Below are 19848 nucleotides of genomic sequence, written 5' to 3'. Positions count from 1 at the left end.
AGAGCTGGATGAGTATTCTTGGAGTCATGAAAAATCCATGCTCTTTGGTGAATGCAGATTGGCAAGATATGATTTCATCACAGATGACGGAAACTTTGTCCTCTGTGCCAGCCTTACTGTTGTTTTCCGTAAGCTGTAAGGATATGCTAAAAGATGGATTGGGCAATTCCTTGCCAGCCAGCCAGCATTAGCATCCTGCTACCGATGGGGAGAAGGTGTGGAGACGTCATTTACTGGTTTTCCTGAGGATATACAGACACATGGTGGATCCTTCCCACCAATCATGGATCCCTACATCCCTGAATAGTGTACTAGACCATACATAATACTAGAACAGTCTTAGTGGAGTCATTGTCCGTATCTGCAGGCGTGTCTAACATTAGAGGTGTGGGGTCCTCACCTTTGAACTCCTGAACTCTTTCTCTGCTTTTCACGCAATTGTCACGCAATTGTGAATATTGCATATTCTGCAGGACGTGCCAGACCTTCCATCGAGTAAGACTCGACATCATTCTGCAGGATCCACAACTCATCTTGCATCTTTTCGTGAGCTGCCTATTCCACAGCAGCCGCCCAAGCAGCACCCCGAAGTTCATCTTGAGAAGCTTTTCACACCATCATACTGAAGATGGAGAACTCAGAAGTCTTGATAAAGGGCAGCTGTGCCTGTGGCAGAATTCAGTACACAGGGACCGCTATGCCTGATGAAATGAGCAGTTGCCATTGTCATACGTGTCGAAAACTTGGAGGAGGTCCATTCCTGACATTCGCAAGTGTGCCAACAGCGTCGATCCACTGGCTGAGAGCACCTGATCTGTGGACCCATAGTGATATTGCGGAAAGGGGCTTTTGCTCAAGCTGCGGATCGACGCTCTCAATGCAATACTACTGTCAAAGTGATCGCGTTGCGGTGACGGCAAGTTCTATCGATGACAGTAGGCTCCCCCTTCGGAAGGCAAGTGAGCATATCTTTCTGAAGGAGAAGGCTTCTTGGGTGGATCTTCCGGATGATGGGGCGGACAGATTTGAAGGGATGCCTCCGGAGTTCGAAGTTATGCTGAATCAGTGGTTGAAAGAGAGGTCTGCAGCAAGGTAGACAACATGTATTGCTTGCAAGTCACTGTCACTGAGTGTTCGTTGTATCTCGTGTGTTTGCTATTACGATAAATTCCTGTGGCTAAGTCTAATGCACAAAATATTTCATCCACCTGCCTCCTTCACTCTATACTCACTTTACCGTCATTTTCTCGACGCCACCCTCGCTGCCAGCGGGTTTTCATCTTCAATCACAACCCGTTCTACGTAAGTTACAGCTGATGATAGTCCCCTGGTTATCTTCCGGAGGTATACTTTATCTCTGAGACTGGCCCGCTCCCTAACCAGAACTCTACACAGTCAATATGGCATGATCGGTTCCTCTCCCAGCGGCTCATTCGTTTCAGGTAACATGGCTGACAATAAGAATCCTGCTATTACAACACGTCCGCGACTTCTATCAGACATTCTTGAGAATCCGTTGTCTGAATCCACTATACCAGAAGACTACACCATGCACCGATCTCCTGTTTCTCCCGCTCCGCCGGTTTCGAGCCGTCTCTATGGAGGCCAAGGTGGCTTGCCACAACCCTACCTTAGTCCATATCAGCAGTCCAGAGCGAGTCAAAACCACGCCGTTGCTTCTGCACCTGACCCGGGAATCATCGGTCAGCCTCTCCAGCGAACTTCCTCTAGCACCCTCTTGAGCCAGGGCACTCGCCTTCAGCCTCTTACGCCTGTTAACCCACCAATTTCCCATCGCTACCATGAGAATCGTCGATCTATGCCTAGTCCGCTTCCAGCCTTTACTACCTCACCTGGAGTTTCGGATGCAGGCTCTCCATCACATTCACGATTTCCGTCGCTTGAACGATCATTCAGTCAGGCTTCATTGAATGCTCCCCGATACCCTTCTCACCCACGTACACCAACACCATCTTCTAACAGAGCGAAAGCTAAAATCAGCGATGTACCTCGATCATCATCCCTGCCTAGCAGCCCAAAACATCGCCGTCCCACTCCTCATCCACACGGCAAACCCTCGGTGAAGCATCTCACTTGTTTCTGGTGGAAGGTAAAGGGTGATTGTCGCTTTTCAGAAGATGATTGTCTTTATGCTCATCGTGAGACTGGCCTGCTTGCGGATGCACCTCGCCAAGTCACACCAGGAGGTGAGCAAGTTCTGTCTCGTCCTGTGCATACACTGATAGCCGGACTTCTTTCCTAGAACCAGCTAAAGCAGGTCGCCACCTCGAAAAAGCCCTCTCCAATCTTCGTACCAAGCGCAACCCTTCTTCGTCCTCTCTTAACACTTCTATGGTTGCCAACCCATCTACCCCGGAGAGCCAAGGCACATCTAGCCTGACCACTACGCCCGTGGATGCAGAGACCTTCCAGGAGCGGGTTTCTTCTCTTCAGTCGGACAACACCTTTCTTCGCAATCTTGTCGAGCAAAGCAGCAAGGAGAAGTCTGTTCTCATGACTACCATCGAGGGTTTGCAGAAGGAGAATGCAAGTGCGTCTTCCATGAGCCTGGTCTCTTTTGATTAAGTCTGAATAATTAGCTGACATGTTTCACAGATTTGAACAAAGACGTCGAATATCTCAAAGATGTTGTGGACCAGTTGCAGCAGCAAAAACGCCAGTTCTCCGGAAGCATGCTCTTCAGCGACGTCGCTCCAGAAAGGATGGATAACCAGCAGCGTCAAGCTAGTGGCTGACCAAGATGCACACATGAATGAGATCGTACAACTGTAATCATCAGTGCATGAGGGCACACAGCACTAGATCAGAAGAAATGGCACGGTGATCCACGTTTGGCTATTGTGTTGGCTAATGCTACTGGAAGAGACCGTCAGGGAGACGTGCCTTCAAGCAACCTGGGCGGCATTGTGATGACATGCGTCAGAGTGCTTGCGAGGCTCAAGGCATGCTTGAGGAGGAGTCAGTTTGGTCGAAATTGCTTGTTCACTGGTGCTGACCACACAATCGCATTTGCATCAACAGGCATGGAGAAGGATGAGCTCTGTACCTACCGTACAAGGTGTAATTCCATACCCTTCACACAGTAGCTGAAGATTGCTACCACGTTTAGCTCCAATCCACAGTCGTCTTTTCAAAGCTCGCATGTAGAAGGTCATACGCAGTGGACATGGGAAATGCCTGTGCTGCAGTGGTGCCATCGTGTGTGACAGCAGAATCAAGACTCTGCCAGGTCTGCAAAAGTGAAGCTATATTGTAGCCTCACGATCAGCCTTGTTTATGCTCTGCTCAAACATGTCACCAGCTTGCCAGAGCAACTGATCAATGCCAGTGTTACACCAACTAGATCCGACTTCCTTTCATAGCCAAGGACTTGTCGAACTATGTGAGTGCTCATTGGTTGGAATTTCTATGTGAAGCTCCTGCGTTTCGCCTGCATTTGATTGGTCAATTTCTCCTACAATTTCGCTTCTAATTTCGTTGTACCGTACAGCTAATTTGTACGCATATCTATGTGCGCTACCCCCTTTGATTAGATAGAACAACTTGCTTTCTACCCAGTACGTATCTCCTGCAGATTGTCACACAGAGACTTTACCAGGACAGGCCACCGTTTGACTCACATTTGCCGGATTTGTTCTAAGGCTGTCTGTGCTCTCTGCCTTGTCCCTCAGCCTCATCCTCGACCTATTTAAATGCTGTATCTCTTCTCGATCGTCTACCTGGCTTAGCTCCCCCCACATGCATCTATTCTGTCATATCTGTTCAGTATCGTCCTCTGAATAAAAAGAACTAAATCCTATGGAAAGTAGCAAAAGTGTGGAATCGTCTTCAACCCTCATGTGGACCGGATGTCACGTGATATATATAGCGCTGCAACAAACGCTACTGGATTCTGCGCGTCTTCGATGAATTGCTGGTTATCAAACGGTGGCGTATTGTGCGACGTTTTGAATGCGTTTTATCACAGATTTGTTACGCGTTTCGCCTCGAATTAACATGTATTTTTAGTATTGACGTTTCGCGCTATTTCGCATGGATTGGCAGTTTGATATGGCAATTTGGTATGTATAAATAGGCTCTCCTTGCGCGGTCAATTAGAGAGAACAACTTGCTATTCAGATTCTATTCTCCTGATTAGTCAGCAACGTTCGACACCTCACTGTTCATGAACCAAATCCTACAGAAAATAGCACAAAGCCGGTATCATCTTCAGCCCTCCTGGTTCATGAATCAAATCCTACAGAAAATAGCAAAAGGCCAGTATCATTTTCAACCCGCAACAAGTGCTTTTCTCTGTTCATTAACTTGGGAGATTATGTTGATCATGTGCTTCGATCAACTCATGGACTCCCTGCTGCTATTGTATTGACAGCACTACCAATTATAGGTTTCGCAATCTGGATTTCCACTGACCTCCGGAAGTGTGGACAAATCAGGCTAACTTCAGTCGCTATTGGAGGAAGACTTACCCAAGTTCAGGCGAAGGTGATTGATGTTATGTGCTCTATAATATTCTCACCTGCTCTCGTCTTCTGCTTAAACTGGTACTGGTTCGCTACTGCTCGGGTTACGATCATCAACGAACGAACATCCGGCGGAGTGCCTCTGGCAACATTAGTGGAGGCCAGCAAGACGGATTGTGGGTCGTATAACCTGAACAAAATTTTCAAACTGGTTCGAAGGGAAAATCCTAAGACATATCTCTTTGCGTTGCTGGTCCTCCTGTCTGCGGTCATACTCTCGGCTTTCTCCAATGTCATTGCGTATGAGGCTTACAGCACGGCTATTGGAGGCTCCTCAGCAAAACTTCAAGCGCTTAATGACTTCGGACGAACTCTATCCATGGGGGGAGAACAAGACTACCCTTATAATTTCACCAACGAGGACCTATCGAGGTTTGGCAGCCAAGTCGTTGGAGTGTTGACCGAAATTGCGTATCATAATGCAACCGACAAATTAGAGCGGGATGATTACATTGGGATCAATGCAACGCAAGCATCCATGAATGCGCTCCCATCCAATATTACCGGTCTACATGATGTTCCCGGTTATCGATTATCAATCGGTTGTCAGGCTCAACCCCTAGATAGATTGACTGTTGTTGCTATGGGTAGGTATAAAGTCGCAATAAACGCAATCTTTGACATTGGTAACAATAGCCCAATGATCTACCAAGCTCAATATCCTGGCCAAATGGAAGTTCTTACCAATGCATACAACGAACAGTACACCTTTGCCGGTTTCACTGTGGATGGAACCCAGATCTACCTTGGAAACCTCGCCAGTTCTCCTTCGTTCAGAAACCCTGAGCCGTCCCCATACGGTGACATCACTTACAAGACGTATGACATGACAAGGAATGGATTTACTGGAACAAAGACCAACATGTCTAGCTGGGGCTTGCGGTGCAATGTGACCCGTCAGACCGGTCTACATAATTTTTCAAGGCGGGCAGATCTATCCTGGAAGATCACGGCTAGCACCTGGTCCGACTCGAAAGAGATTGCACCCATGCTCATTGAGGACTGGCAGGCGGCATTGAACTTTCATGCACTGACAGCTGCTGGCTTTGAGCCAGGTTTGGCACCGGCTCTGTCCTCAAGCGCGTGGTCCTGCCTTACATATTTGACCGCAGACGGAATTTGCAGTACGGGTTTGAGAATGGATTATCGGGTGAATGCGTTGAATTTCCTCTATGCTAGCTGAGAAATAGAGCGGATTGCTTACGAGATAAAAAGTGCTGTACCACCACAAGGCGACAACGGCTCTTCTTCTTTCTTCCAGGTACAAGCCGTGCCATCTGCCCTGCGATATCGCATAACCTACGTGCCGCTCATTCTTCTTGTTGGACTGCTCAGTGTCCAGTTCGCAGCATTGATATGCCTTGGTCTGGCGGCTTCTAGCCGGCGGGCTATGAGCTTCCGGACATGGAGAGATGTCAATGCTCTCCGCTTGTTGGTCGATAGCGTGGATGGACTCCGTGATGAGCCCGCACTGAGAGATCTTTACAACCTTGGTAACGAGGACATGGAGAAGAGGGCGAAGAAAGTTCGCGTCCAGTATTTAGAGAGATTTATAGACCCGAAGATGGCGGTTAAGCTGTCCGCCTAGGATTTGTGGGCCTGAATTTCTATCTTAGGAATTAGGGTTAGGTCTTTACGCGTGGTGTTGCAGTTGGCTGAATCAATATCAACTTTCATGCTACCAAAAGCCCCTTTGTAGGTCATTATTCCTGAGGATTTCTGATCTAGGGGTCTTAAAATCTTCCTTTAAATCTCTTTGTTAGATGATCGTTTTCATAGAATCTGAAATCTGAAATCTTATTCAACTTTTTTTTTTCTTGTTGTTTTCCATACAGTCAATAATTGGGATATTGACAAGTCTGGCGGACTCAACACGATAATTGTCATGGGTTTTGTAAGCAGAATGACAAAGATACGTGTGGAAGCGAGGCCACTATGACAGGGAGTAGAATGGGGGGAGAACGGTTCGACACTGCCCATATTGTATTCGAACTAATCCTTAAGAAGTCTCGTCGCACTCAGCGGAACCCCGGTGGTCTTGGCTGGTCCTGTAAGAGCGCAATCATGTTAGATCCTGACAAACATAAAAGCGCAAAAAAGTCTTTCACAGTGGCTAAGTCAAAAGGTCCAATGCCGGATCACAGACAATATTTTCTCGAGCCAGATGATTATCAGGAATGAGCAAGCTTGTTCTGCAGATTCTTGCTGCATTTCAATAAGGTGCCATCTAGAAGGCAGCATCAGTATTATGACTGTTTTCTATAAAATGAAGCGGTCTCCTCTTGCAAAGACATAATGCCTCAATACCGCATCTTGATTTCTCTTCATCCTCTTCACGTGATTTTCATGCCATGCACTATGTCTTTCTCCCTGTGTGCTCCTTTTTTTATAGCCATTGGATGTGGCTTGTGCGACGAGCTTTGTGACACAGGCTGCTCATCTGGACATCGTAACAACTGTGCAAAGATGTGGAGGCTTGATAAGAATGCCACGCAGTAAAAAAACCGAGGATATCTTTAGTGCAGTCATGTAATGATAAAGCCCTTACTACGGTATGGCTCTGGTGGAAAGAAGGAAGGAGAAGGGAAGAACAAGGGGGTGACCTCTTTTGAGCTAATTAGTGACAGTATTGCTTACCCGTGCCCCCCAGATTTACTCCTTTTAGGTGCCAAGCCACTTTACGCGTTTTGTGAGGCAGAAACTTAACGCGTCTTTTTACCCAAAACGTGTCTATCTTCGTCCAGCCAAAATACCTTGGGAATTTTGATAGTACTTTCACATCTACACTCTGAAAAGGAGCTTGCTTTGATGCCATGGTAGAAGCAGAGTCCTCAACTGCTGCTGCTCGCAAGGCACTGAAAGCCCATACAAATGGTGCCACACCAGATTATGAGCTTCCATGGTATGCCTCCTTTATTACTGCCTAGAGGTGACACTGCTAAGTCTTCAGGGTGGAAAAGTATCGTCCAGTCTTCCTTGACGACATCGTAGGCAATACAGAGACGGTTGAACGGTTGAAGATCATCGCCAAGGATGGCAATATGCCTCATGTCATTATCTCGGGAATGCCTGGGATTGGGAAGACTACATCCGTTCTCTGTTTGGCAAGGCAGTTGCTTGGTGATGCATACAAGGAGGCTGTTCTTGAACTGAATGCAAGTGACGAACGAGGTAATATTGGTTGGTCTTGCATTGTTGGCTTTGCCTATTGACGGTAAAATAGGTATCGATGTCGTCCGCAATAGAATCAAAGGCTTTGCACAGAAGAAGGTTACTCTTCCACCAGGGAGACACAAGATTGTGATCCTTGACGAGGCTGACAGCATGACATCTGGTGCACAACAAGCTCTTCGACGTACCATGGAAATCTATTCGAACACGACTCGCTTTGCATTCGCCTGCAATCAATCTAATAAAATCATCGAACCTCTACAATCGCGCTGCGCCATTCTCCGCTATGCACGCCTGACAGATGCGCAAGTTGTGCATCGGTTGATGCAGATCATTGAGGCTGAAAAGGTGGAGCATTCGGAGGATGGGTTGGCGGCATTGGTCTTCAGCGCAGAAGGTGATATGCGACAGGCCATCAACAACCTGCAGAGTACCTGGGCTGGTTTTGGATTCGTGAGCGGAGATAACGTCTTCCGCGTTGTCGACAGTCCACACCCTGTCAAGGTGCAAGCAATGATCAAGTCTTGCTGGGAAGGGAAAGTCGATACTGCTTTGGATACGCTGAAAGAACTCTGGTAAGTGACCTACGCCAACTCTCTTTCACATGTGGTAACATGTGAAAAGGGACCTAGGGTACTCATCACACGACATTATCAGCACTATGTTTCGAGTCACCAAGACCATTCCCACATTGTCGGAGCACTCCAAACTGGAGTTTATCAAAGAGATCGGATTTACGCACATGCGCGTCCTGGAAGGGGTACAGAGTTTTCTCCAACTGAGCGGTTGCATCGCAAAGCTTTGCAAGATCAACATGAAACCACAACTATTCTCACCTCCGGAATGACGGTTTGCATCCGCCACGATGCTCAAACTCTGGACTACTACTGAGTGCTACCTACTAACTAAGAAGACATTGCCAACTTTGTGCTGGAACCTATTCCGTGGTCATATTTTGATAGCCAGGGAGCCATGCATGATGCGAAGTGGCTATCACCGTTTGTGACGCGTCACGATGATCTAGAATCTAGAAAGTTAGTACATTTTGTGCAGCCTTTCTCCGTAATGCGGGGTGCCTAGTTCAGCCATCTCGTAACCTTTGCGGGGCAGAACAAGTACGACCGACAACTCCAGTCTGGAGTCGTCATGTACTGTGTCAATATTCTTCAGCCTGGCACTACGGAAGCTGGAACCACGGGAATCCACAAGGCGTCAAGGGTTCACTTCAGGCGCTATCAAGAAAATTGTATCGGCTTCAGAGTTGGTGACGCGTCACCAAACCCTTTCATAGGACAACAGATGGCCTGCAACTTGATCCTTTCGCAGAAGTCCGCAATCTGCTGACAGCAATGGTCCAAATCACACAGCCTGGTTGTACGAAGGACATATGGTGAAATGGACTACTTGAAAAGCTAAATAGAGTTGTACTTTCCACACATTGCGAAAGGCTGAGTTTGATTCTTCCTGCGTACTTCATTTCTTGTAACCTTTCCTGTTGTACGCCATGAGATCCATCCAGTTATTCTTGACCATAACGGCCTTGCTGTTGGGGCAGGTCAGTGCAGGAAATTGGGGGAGTTGTGTTGTATGCCTTGCTTTGTCCCCTTCGCACAGATTGTTATCATCTAATCCAAGACCTGGCATTTAGGACGACTGCATTGATAATCTCAACATTCCCAATTGCGACAGAGACGACTCCTTCTATGGTTGGGACTGTGTCTGCACTGATCAGAGTGCCCTCGACTCTGTCAACAACTGCATCAGCTCGTCATGTTCACTGTCGGATCAAAACTGTACTTCGGCTCTGTGACTTAGACCCAAACAAGCCCACACTAACCTTTTCAGCTATCTTCGGAAACATAGCCCAGGCCTGCGCGAATAGAGGCAATCCTATCACCGCCGCTCCAGCTGAAGCTACCTTTTCTGCAACCTCAGGAGGAACTCTCTTCGCTAGCGGCTGGGGCTCTGAATACAGCGATTGTACCTCGGATAGATCACGAGGATTTGGCAGAGGAGGATTTGGTGGAGAAGGAATTGGTAAAGGTCATTGCCATGGATGGGCGGGTCACTGTCCATGGACGACCTTCACGGGAAATTGGGGTCCGAGCTGGCTTGTCAGTTGGTCAGGATTCCATGGCGACGACAACTGTTCAACCATAACAGACTCGTCTCTGACAGCAGCAACGTCGCCATCGAGGGTGTCGGCTACCATCACGGCGTCTCCCAGCCTGTCTTTGGGGGCGACAGTGACCACGACGGTCAACGGACAAACCTTGACTGGAACGATCTTTAGTGCTCAGGCAAACGCGGAATCGGCGACTACTGGCACGGCAGCTGTTGCGCAGGAGACTGGACAGGCTAGCAGACATCAGCCATTGGGTGCCTTTGGAGCAATGGTGATCTGGCTCGTGACTGCTATCTGTATGCTCTAAAGCCAGTATAGGGTCATGGTACCAATATCTCACCTTACGTTGCTCAGCAGCACAGTGTTCTTCAGATGTACATTCTCCACTGTTGGATCAGTCGAGGCAGCCCAATGCCTCCTTCCAACCGTGCCGTGGTTCGTTCTTCCTGCCACTGAATACCTGGTAACTTAGTATTGTCCCTTCCTCCCATACGGCCGTCCACCCACCATGAGATCCCATTTCCTCCGATCTAGAGCCGTCCAGTCTCTATTGCATTTGACGTCTGCTTTTTTTCCCTCGTCTGACCTGAATTAAGATGATTCGCGTGATTGGGCTGGGACTTGCTGCGTGCTTCTGGCCGTTTGTGTCGGGTCAGGTTGGTGTCTCTGATTGCGCGGTAGGTAACAATCCCCGACGATGTTCGAAGTAAATCTGCCACTCTCATGTACACTGGCTTGCTCCCTTCACGAACCTCCACCTTCACAGCTTCAAGTCCTCGTTCCGTTCATCCGCTCACCCTTCTTCGGCAGCTCCCCTGCGTAGCAGATGTCACTGGCACGACTTGCGCCCCTACACAATGGTCCTGTCTCTGTCCGAGCTCGATCTACATTGATCGGCTTAATGCCTGTGTCTATCAGGCCTGTGCCGCGGCCGATAGCCAGCAAGGTCAGCTCGCTGGATCAGCGTTCATCTATTCATCCAGGCATGCAAGCTCACTTATCATAGCGACCTTTGGCGCCATAGCAAACATCTGCCAGATCTATGGCTTACCCCCCACAGCAAGCCCTGAAGCAAATGCTGCCTCTACCATGGACCTGGCTGGGACCGTTTCCATTGTCGGCGTCTCCACGACATCTACGGCGCCTACTGCGTCGATTGCTCCAACCAGCAATGTGGCCCCTCCGACCGACACGGCCATACCTCCTGCCCTCATTAGTTCTACCAGCAGTGTGGCTGTTCCGACTGAGTCGGATACATCTCCTCCACCCAGCGCCACCTCAGCGTCGGCCAACAATCCAACCGGTACAGAAAGTACTCGAAACAGTGTACCAGCAAGCAGCATCCCCATTCAAGTACCGGAGAGTACGGAGGTGGCCTCATCTACCGAAAGCAGCACTGCTGCCGCAACATCTTCCGGATCAGCCACCTTGATCAGCTTCAACGAGTACGCAGCTTGTGGAGGTGCTCTCTTGGTTGGTTTGTTGGTGGAACATGTCTGAAGACCAAAGCGAGCTTGTCTCGCGACTGACGCATCTTACTGATAGTATAATTTAACATGCCAGGGCCGCACAGCTAGTTGACAGAATGATACAAGCAAATTTCCCAATGGTGACATTGATAGCCGTGTGATTTGAAACTAGCATTGCTGGCATGGTCATGGTTTCAGCCACCATCTCTTTTTGGAAATTGCAGAGAAAACCCTCCGCCTTCCATAGGGCTGGTATCAAGCTTCAGTACGGAGTACTGCTCCCAGTCCATGGATGCCAATGTTCTTCCACCAACATTCAACCGATTCCGAGGCCTTGAAGTTATGTCACGGTGGCTACGGTCAATCTGTCCAGTGACAAGGATTCTTTTATCTTTTGCCAGCACACCCACCCACCAGGTCTTCTCCCCCGAGACAGCGCCTGACTATGATGCAGAAAAGCGATGGACATCACTGCAGGGTGTTTGAGGCGAGATCCTGATCTTCATTCTGTCCAATCGCAGCGATAGGATTGCAGTTTCAGCCGATCAATGCTGCCCGAATCCATAAAATATTGCCCTGCATTGCTGAAGCCCAACGCACGGCCCAGATCTGCAGACGAGATCGCCATCCCAGCATCACCAGTGCTTATGGAAGCCGTGGAGATACACTTGGTGAGATGCTTTTGTGACGGATGGTGTGTCGAGGATGAGAGCAGGAATTGGGGAGTAGATAGGGCTAAGTGGTGTGATTGTATTGAACTATTTATTGAATGCTCCCATCCTGGTCCCGGAACGTTGGGTTGGGCCATGACTCGCCTGACTTGACCGAGATCCGGGACTGGGCGAATCCTGATCAATAATACTCCGTATACGAGAAGCTACTTATTTCATAAGACATCTTTCCTTTCACCCAGAGTTTAAATCTTCCCGCCTCCATAAGGATTCTACTTATCTCGGCCAGAGCAATCATCAGGCATACTAGTAGTAATAATGCGCCCATGAAAAGCGCGCTCTCAAGGGGTCCAAGGGGAGCATGAAGCTAAAGTCGCCTAAATTGCCGCTGACGGCCGCTGAACTGGATTTTACTCTTCCCTCTCCCTCTCCCTCTCCCTCCTCCTCCCCCTCTCCCTCCCCCAGGCCCTGCCCTGGGCAATCTCCAATCATTACGACTCCGCCGCTCCTCTCGACACATTGTTCAATACAGCATTTACCACGGCCTCCTCCTTGCGGCAGACAACACAACTACTGTCAGCGCGGGCGGCTGAAAAGAGACCTCAGAGGGACGTCGACATTGATCCGCAGGCAGGGCAATCCCACTCCATTGCTCATGACCTTTTCTTGCAATCTCCCGAACCAGTGGTCCTACCACGGTTTCCTGACCGACATCCACTTCTGCATCGAAGATCGCTCCTCAAACCTTTCTCTCGACAGCTACCATCTCAAAGGGCACCCTTCAAGACTCTTAGACCATCCCCCTCTCGACTATTAAATCCAATCAACCACGTTCCAAGACAAGCTGCAGTCCCTATCACTAGAAGTCCCATAGCGGGGACCTTCCCTGAAGCCGGAGCAGCTCTTCTTACTCTTCCCGAACAACGCCGGTCTCGTCGTCAATCTCCTCATAGTCCTCTCTTCGAGCACTCTCCCGTTGGCGGAAGTGAAAGTGGACGGACCAGTATCGGTCTCCCGCCCGGGCAGCGACTGAGTGGGACACTTGAGTTTGACGGTGGTGGTGCAGCAGCAGAGATGTCGGATCTGGAGAAACAGACGCAGGACCATCGACCACCAGATCCGTCCAGGATGGGAACGACCACACCCACCTCGAAATACAACACGCACGATCGGGATCTCGAAGCCAACATACCGCAGAGTCAGTCGATACTAGGTCAGAAGTATGGTATGGGAAAGGATGATCAACCAAACCATCCTCCACGGCATACGAAATCAGAGGTTTCTCTGAGAAGACCATACTCGATCAAGAGCGAAGTGCCAGAATCGCGGGCTGGGGCAGAGGATGCTGTGGATGATCAAGGCAGTGTTGCCGAGGAGCTGGCATGGGGCCCATCACATCCATGCTTTCCACACCTAAACTCACACGTACCACTCAACTCGCCCGAGTTTACCAGCACAAGGATCATTCGTATAAAGAGAGACTGGATGGTACGAGGTGACCTTGCTCCCACCTATTCCAACCTCTATCCTGAAATCTTGGACCCCTTATTACCCGAACACCAATTCCGCAACATTATACAGAAGGTGAACCAGACGCTTGTTCTGGCCTACGATCCTTTCAGCAGCAGAAACTTGGTTGATGTTGTGATGGGTGTGCTGACTGGATGGCTCTGGGACGATCTCGGGTTTGGCGGTGTCAAGAAACGGCTACGCGATTTGGAGCAATGGCTGGCTGATTGGAATCGTGATGTCGGGATGGGGGAGCGTGTCAAGATCATACCGTTGAGGAGGACAGGGTATATGAGCTTGGATATTCAGATCCCAGATCCTCAGATCAGGATTGTGAATGATGGTCCGGGGCCTGAGGAGGAGGACGAGGACGAGGCGGTGGAGGCGGAGGAGGAGGCGGTGCCTCCAGGGTCAATGAGCGAGAGTGAGAAGGCTGTAAGAGTGGAAGGCTGACTGGTAGACGAAAGGAAGACATTCGAGGTGTTCTGTCTGTGTTTATCCAGCGATGGTGTTGTTTTGGAAGTTCTGGTCTAATTAGATACCCGCCACACTGGCAATCTCTACGGTCTCTTCAAGGGAGTTCCTGCCTTGACACAATCTACCTGTTGATACTATGTTTCCCAGCAATGTGCGCTTCCCATCCATGCCAGAACAAGGACCAAGCGGATGGCAAGACGCTTATTGATCATCTTATGTGCCAGGTTGGATGCAACCAGTACTTACACAGGCTTCTTATGACCAGCTGTCTGGGACTCACAGCTCCAACCTTCGCGATATTCACCTGGCTCAAAGTGTGATGATGGGCTATTTTCCATCGATGCCAGCTGATACCTGTCATACTAATTAGACACACCTTCGATGACACGGTTGATGCTGGATATGAACATCCCGCTGCACGCTCTTTGCTTCTAGGTTGTACAAGGTTGATTTGTTAGTCTTCGGGTTGACATGCTACATTTCAACCCACCCTGTCTCCTTGCAAGACGATAGGATGGTTCTCTCAACTCTTGGTCAATCTTTCTCGTTCCATTCCTCTCCTGAGTCCTTCATCTCGTCTCGGTTGCAAGACCTGGCGATATCAGACCCGGAACAACTTCCCTCGACTACGGGGAAGAAGAACATTGTTGTTGCTTCTATATTGAACAGAAAGGTACATATTGTATCATCATATCAATTGTGTAAGGATATACTGGAGGCTTCTTCCTCTGCATCATCCAGCAATCTCACTCCCAGCACTATTACTGCAACGGCCGCTGGTATCTTCAGTCAAGATGTCAACCCTCGATCTCTGGATGCCGACATCCTGGCTGCAGGTCCGGCCTACCACCAGCTCATGTCGGACTTCTTCCCTCCGCCCAATATCCTTCTTGAGGACGGCACAACCCACGCTGTGCACAAAAGAACCTGGGCTGACCAACTTTCCACCTTCGCATGTGACAGTACGCCCCAGATTCGCCAGATTACGGAGAAACACATCTCCTCGCTACTACATCCGGCCACTGGTGGTGCCGATGGCAAGGTCGACCTCTACGAGACGCTCAAATCGCTCGCCTGGGAAATTCTACTGAGCGTTTTCCTGGACTTATCACCATCATCCTCACCAGAAGAGTTCTCCCAGGTAGAAAGCCTACAAGAAACTCTGCTCCGTGGCCAATTCTCCCTCTTTCCTGTTTCGATCAACACCCGGCTCTGGCAGTCTCCCAGGAGTAAAGGCATAAAAGCGAGAAAGGATCTTCAAGTCAATCTTGGGGAGATCATCAACAGGCAGGAAGCGGGTTGTCCATTTCTGAAACAGGGAGCAACCAGCAAAGAGGACGCGGCGAACCATGCCTTGCTTTTCACGAGTTCGCTCGCTGTCAAGGCATTGGCCAGTCTCCTGACCGCCTTCGTTCTAAATCTTTATCTGTGGCGAGACCGAGGTCACGGCTACATGGAGGACGGAGACGGCATCGAGGAAGTGAAAGGACCAACAACCACGTCTTTAGCAGAACTGATCCGTTCCCAAGGCGACCTCGATGCCCAAGCACGAATGCTGCGGAGCATTTTACTCGAAACCGAACGCCTGAGCCCGCCTATCGTGGGCGTTATGCGGAGAGTCCAGCGAGATATTGTTCTTAAGCCTCATCAACAGTCTTACTCCCAATCCGAAACTGAAACACCCACCAGCACCGCCACCAGAAACATGAATAATAGCATGACTTACCCACCACCATCACCACCACCTGAAGGAAACGCCATGCACCACGCCGTCCCCGCAGGTCACGACATCTGGCTCTACCTCTCAGGTGCATCACGCGATCCCACCGTCTTCGGAAACGACGCCGACCTCTTCAGATTCGATCGCTATATGCCATCCCCTTCCTCTTCCTCCTCTACTTCGAACAAAGACTTGCACTCCCACTCCGACTCCGATTCCTTCGATCCACCTCCCTCTCTCGTCTTCAGCGCCGGTCCGAAGACCTGCTTAGGCACCGAACTCGTGCGTCAGATTGTTCTTACGGTGGGTAAGGCCATGGTTGACGTGGGGGTGGAGATGGAGGGAATGGTGGAGGATAGAGGGGTTCGGGGCTGGCTTGGTTGGGACGCTGGCGTGCAGCCGGAGTGGGTGGCTAAGGGGATGAAGCAGTTGCCGGTTCAGAGGCCGAGGGTGGGTGTTCGGGTGGGAATTTTCAGGAAGGGGTGAGGAGAGATGAGAGGGCGGGTGGCTGGGGTGGTGGTAGGAGAGCTTCAAGTTGTGTGGGGTGAAGGGATGCTTCGATACCTGGGAATGTTACTGATTGGGGGGCTGATGTATTGTCTTGGTGTGCATAGATGCACACATGCATGCATAAGTACAGGACGCCTCTTTAGATAGTCACTCTAGACCCATATAAACGCTCCATAAACGGATGTTTTCAAGAAGCCTGGGCGGACGATGTCTGACCTGTCTGTCTGTTTGCGTTCTTACTCCCCTTCCTCCTAAGTATGGGCTCAGCATGTAGCATGCTCCGCTCAAAGTGAGTCCCTTCCGTGAAATTTGGAGGGTCCGTTAAAGGACTCTCCTTGTGGAGATCGAGAGCATATGTGATGGGTACAAAAATGTCAACGAATGGATGGGCCAACTAGAGCCCAGCAAATTTTGGTGACAGATATAGATCACAGTTCATGGTGACGATAGAAGGATCAGAAGTGATGTTTTTCCAGGAAATGACTGCCTTGGCCAATTCGAGCAAATTGCCTAAATTGGACCACTAAGAATAAGTACGTCAATCCGTCACGATAATAAAGGTTTGGGTTGTAAATCTTCTGGTCTATAGTCTATCGTAATACTAAGCTGGTCACGAAAAGGGCGACCGTCAAGGATATCAAGGTAACGGCGAACCCAACAAATCCAGCTTTTCTCCTCCAACTCGTTCTACCAGCCATGACCATGTCTCCTCGGAGATCCCGTTTGACCTTATGAATGCACAAGAGAAATCCGATTCCCGCTACCCAATAGCCGACTGGGATCAATATTGCCAGAATATCCCTCGTCTTCTGAATATAAGCAGAGCTCTCTGGTTCATACTGTCTTAATGCAAGACCGATCATCTGGGGGGCGCTCGAATAGATTAAGATGATGGTGCACGTGTAGATGGCGAGACAAAATGTCTTGGTCTGTGGTGGTAAGAGGAGAGCAAGCAGAGAAGCGAATGCTCCAAGCCACAATTCCGCAGTGAGATATGCCGCACTCATGACACCATAGAGGATGCGTACACCTTTGGATTCGTCGTTTCCAGCAAGACTTCTTGAAAAGACCATCAGAATGACAAAGATGCTGGAAATCATACCACCAACGCCAGTCAAATAAAGTGGCATATATGGTCGCCATTTACCGGAGGAGGTGCAAATGAGGCCACCAGCAACAACGGTGACTGACCCAACCACGCCAACGATGATGCCATATCGTGACAACAAGCTCATCTCGGACGGGTATATCGAAGACATGTATGAAGGCATGTAGTAACCGAAGACATTTCCAGAGAATTGGCGTGCACCAGCGGATAAAGTCAGGAGCCAAAAGGATCTCATCCGAACAATCTGAGAGACAGACGCTTTAATCTGCCTCGTTGCATGCGCGAACTTCCAGTTCCTTCGAAGCGGAGATGCGAAGAGCGAATCATCGCTTGCTTGAATCGGAGGAATTATGGCGCTTCTTCTCGCTGGCTCGCGTAGAATACATCGAGTAATGACAGCCAACACCATTCCCACAATGCCGACAGCTCTCAGTGCGTCATTCCAGGGGGTGCCTGTCTTGTTGAATGCTGTCGCGATTTGCCCACTGACCGCTTCACCAACGTAGACGCCGACATAAAATAGACTAGGAGGGATGCGTTGGCGCACTGCGCACAGGAGATGTGGCCACGTACCTTTCTGCCACGTAGAGCCACTTAGCGTCCACTAGATCACTGATCAAACTGATGCTCAAAGCTTCGACTGGAGCCTGTCCGATGCCCATGCCAATCCTTGCCAGCAGGATCTGCCAAAAGTTGTGACTAAGTCCCTGGAATAGAACGCACAGACTCCACCAGAGAGCGGCAACACTCAGTACCCACACTCTCGCCTTGACATAGTCGGCGACGAATGCAAGCGGCAGAGCAAGTAGTGCGTAGACTATACCCGTTGCATATCCAGAGAGGACTCCATAATCAGACGATGAGAGATTCAGTGAGCTGATCACATCGGCTTGGAAGTAGGAGAGCACGAATTTATCATACTGCGCCAGGAAGAAATTGAGGAAGAGTAAGAAGACAGCAGCAACCACATAGACTCGTGAAAGCAATGTTCTTGGCTTGTAGGCGTGATCTTGCTGGGTTCTCGGCTCTTCCTGTGAGTCGTCACTTGAAGGGGGCTTGAAATCTTCCTGGGGGTTGGCCCATATTTGCATTTTTGTTGTCAGTCGGCCAAAGAGCACAAGTATCGCTAGTTGGACGTGTAGCCCTGAATACACAACCTCATCTCCATAATGTGAGTTGTAAAGAAGACGAGCTCCCAAGAAGGTGGCGGACTAGCTCCAGTCGAACCACGTCATGAAGTCAAAGCTGACTCTTTTCACTGCAACTAATCGACCTGATTGCTGCCACGATCTTCAGCTTCCACATCAGTCATAGTCGAGTTCGGCAACATCGAACATGACCGGATCGCCGTCTGTCATCTACATCCTATACAACGCCAAAGCTTCGCTGCTTGGAAAACTGAATTATGTCTGTCGGAAGTTAAGCACACCAGCAGATCAAAGTGCCTGCGCCGCTTGCGACTTGACGCATGGTGGGTTGAGACTTGACGAGTCGGCGGAGTGGAAAGCTACGAAGCAGAAGATTCCCGCACAGGTAAAACAGCTTCATACGGACGAGCTCACTCCTGAAGTATGCTACCACAACCTTCTCAGGGGTGTGCAGGGTTGACTCTTCTTCCGCAGCTGTCAGATTTTGTGTCTACAAACAAGTTGAGGTATCCTGTTGTACTGGGCCAGGACTCGGAGAGCGAAAGCACTCTCAAGGTCCTCCTTACCTCTGAAGATCTTGCTGGGGTCTCCAAGAATCATTCTGGCTTTTTGTCTTTGCTTTTGGAACGTGCGAAAGAGAAAGGTGTTGATCTGCAGAAATAGTAGGTATAGTGGACATGTTCGACATATCGCTTCGTGGCTGGAAAGATGGCGTGGTGGATCCTATAAGTCGAGGAGTACCGCAATCCATTACTCCCGGTCAGATAACATTCAGCGCGTTCGTGTGCGGACTGCTCTCGTGTTTCTTGGCGACGAGGCCTGGCTATGAGAACGTGGCACTGGCCTTTTGGGTGCTGAACCGGTTCCTTGACTGCCTCGATGGATCTCTTGCTCGAGCCAGAGGTTGCGCCACCCAGCTCGGAGGCTTCCTTGACCTTCTCAGCGACTTCATCATTTACTCTCTCCTTCCCATATCAGTTGCTCGAGGGCAGTCAGAATTCGTCCTGATTGACTGGACAGCACTGGCTCTGCTAGAAGCGAGCTTTCACGTCAATAACTTCGTGCTCTTCTACGTTGCTGCAGTGGCTGCCGACAAAAGTGACGGCGAGTTAACTAGTGTCACAATGAAACCTGCTTTGATCGAGGGATTCGAGAGTGGCTTACTGTTTACAATGATGCTTATCTGGCCTGCTCGGATCAATGTGTGGTCCAGAATTATGGCTGCAGGCGTGGCATTTGGCACTGCGCAAAGGGTATGGAGCTTGGTGCCCATACTCAAGCGGTTCGACGCTCGAAAAAAAGCAGAATGAATAGCTAAAAGCAAAAGAGAAGGCTATTGCAAAAGGCTAGATATGCAGGTAGCTCCACATTCCGAATACGATTATCCAAGAACTAC

At 49.6% G+C, this 19848-nt stretch overlaps 6 protein-coding genes across 6 annotated transcripts; 5 read left to right on the top strand and 1 right to left on the bottom strand.

Annotated features, from left to right (window-relative positions):
- Positions 1-1447: 1447 nt before the first annotated feature.
- EPUS_06795 (uncharacterized protein) lies at positions 1448-2756 on the top strand (the record flags this gene model as incomplete). The annotated part of the gene is made up of 3 exons (XM_007807811.1): positions 1448-2207; positions 2264-2551; positions 2617-2756. 3 exons carry the CDS (start codon positions 1448-1450, stop codon positions 2754-2756), a joined length of 1188 nt encoding a protein of 395 aa, XP_007806002.1.
- A 1762-nt stretch (positions 2757-4518) lies between these two features.
- On the top strand, positions 4519-6132 carry EPUS_06794 (uncharacterized protein; the record flags this gene model as incomplete). Its single annotated transcript, XM_007807810.1, has 2 exons — positions 4519-5668; positions 5735-6132. The coding sequence occupies 2 exons, from the start codon at positions 4519-4521 to the stop codon at positions 6130-6132; spliced, it is 1548 nt and encodes a 515-aa protein (XP_007806001.1).
- A 1225-nt stretch (positions 6133-7357) lies between these two features.
- EPUS_06793 (uncharacterized protein) lies at positions 7358-13942 on the top strand (the record flags this gene model as incomplete). The annotated part of the gene is made up of 10 exons (XM_007807809.1): positions 7358-7446; positions 7495-7715; positions 7768-8290; positions 8340-8475; positions 9364-9508; positions 9561-10111; positions 10159-10275; positions 10522-10786; positions 10847-11313; positions 12446-13942. The coding sequence occupies 10 exons, from the start codon at positions 7358-7360 to the stop codon at positions 13940-13942; spliced, it is 4011 nt and encodes a 1336-aa protein (XP_007806000.1).
- Positions 13943-14480: 538 nt separating this feature from the next.
- On the top strand, positions 14481-16172 carry EPUS_06792 (uncharacterized protein; the record flags this gene model as incomplete). Its single annotated transcript, XM_007807808.1, has 1 exon — positions 14481-16172. The coding sequence occupies one exon, from the start codon at positions 14481-14483 to the stop codon at positions 16170-16172; it is 1692 nt and encodes a 563-aa protein (XP_007805999.1).
- A 614-nt stretch (positions 16173-16786) lies between these two features.
- Positions 16787-18395, bottom strand: EPUS_06791 (uncharacterized protein; the record flags this gene model as incomplete). Its single annotated transcript, XM_007807807.1, has 2 exons — positions 16787-17828; positions 17878-18395. 2 exons carry the CDS (start codon positions 18393-18395, stop codon positions 16787-16789), a joined length of 1560 nt encoding a protein of 519 aa, XP_007805998.1.
- Positions 18396-18639: 244 nt separating this feature from the next.
- EPUS_06790 (uncharacterized protein) lies at positions 18640-19762 on the top strand (the record flags this gene model as incomplete). The annotated part of the gene is made up of 3 exons (XM_007807806.1): positions 18640-18873; positions 18927-19080; positions 19116-19762. The coding sequence occupies 3 exons, from the start codon at positions 18640-18642 to the stop codon at positions 19760-19762; spliced, it is 1035 nt and encodes a 344-aa protein (XP_007805997.1).
- Between the last annotated feature and the right edge of the window lie 86 nt (positions 19763-19848).

This window comes from Endocarpon pusillum (assembly GCF_000464535.1).
Source record: "Endocarpon pusillum Z07020 unplaced genomic scaffold scaffold726, whole genome shotgun sequence".
Lineage (NCBI taxonomy): Eukaryota > Fungi > Ascomycota > Eurotiomycetes > Verrucariales > Verrucariaceae > Endocarpon > Endocarpon pusillum.
Note: the sequence above shows the minus strand (reverse complement) of the source record. Positions and strands in the feature narration are given on the sequence as shown.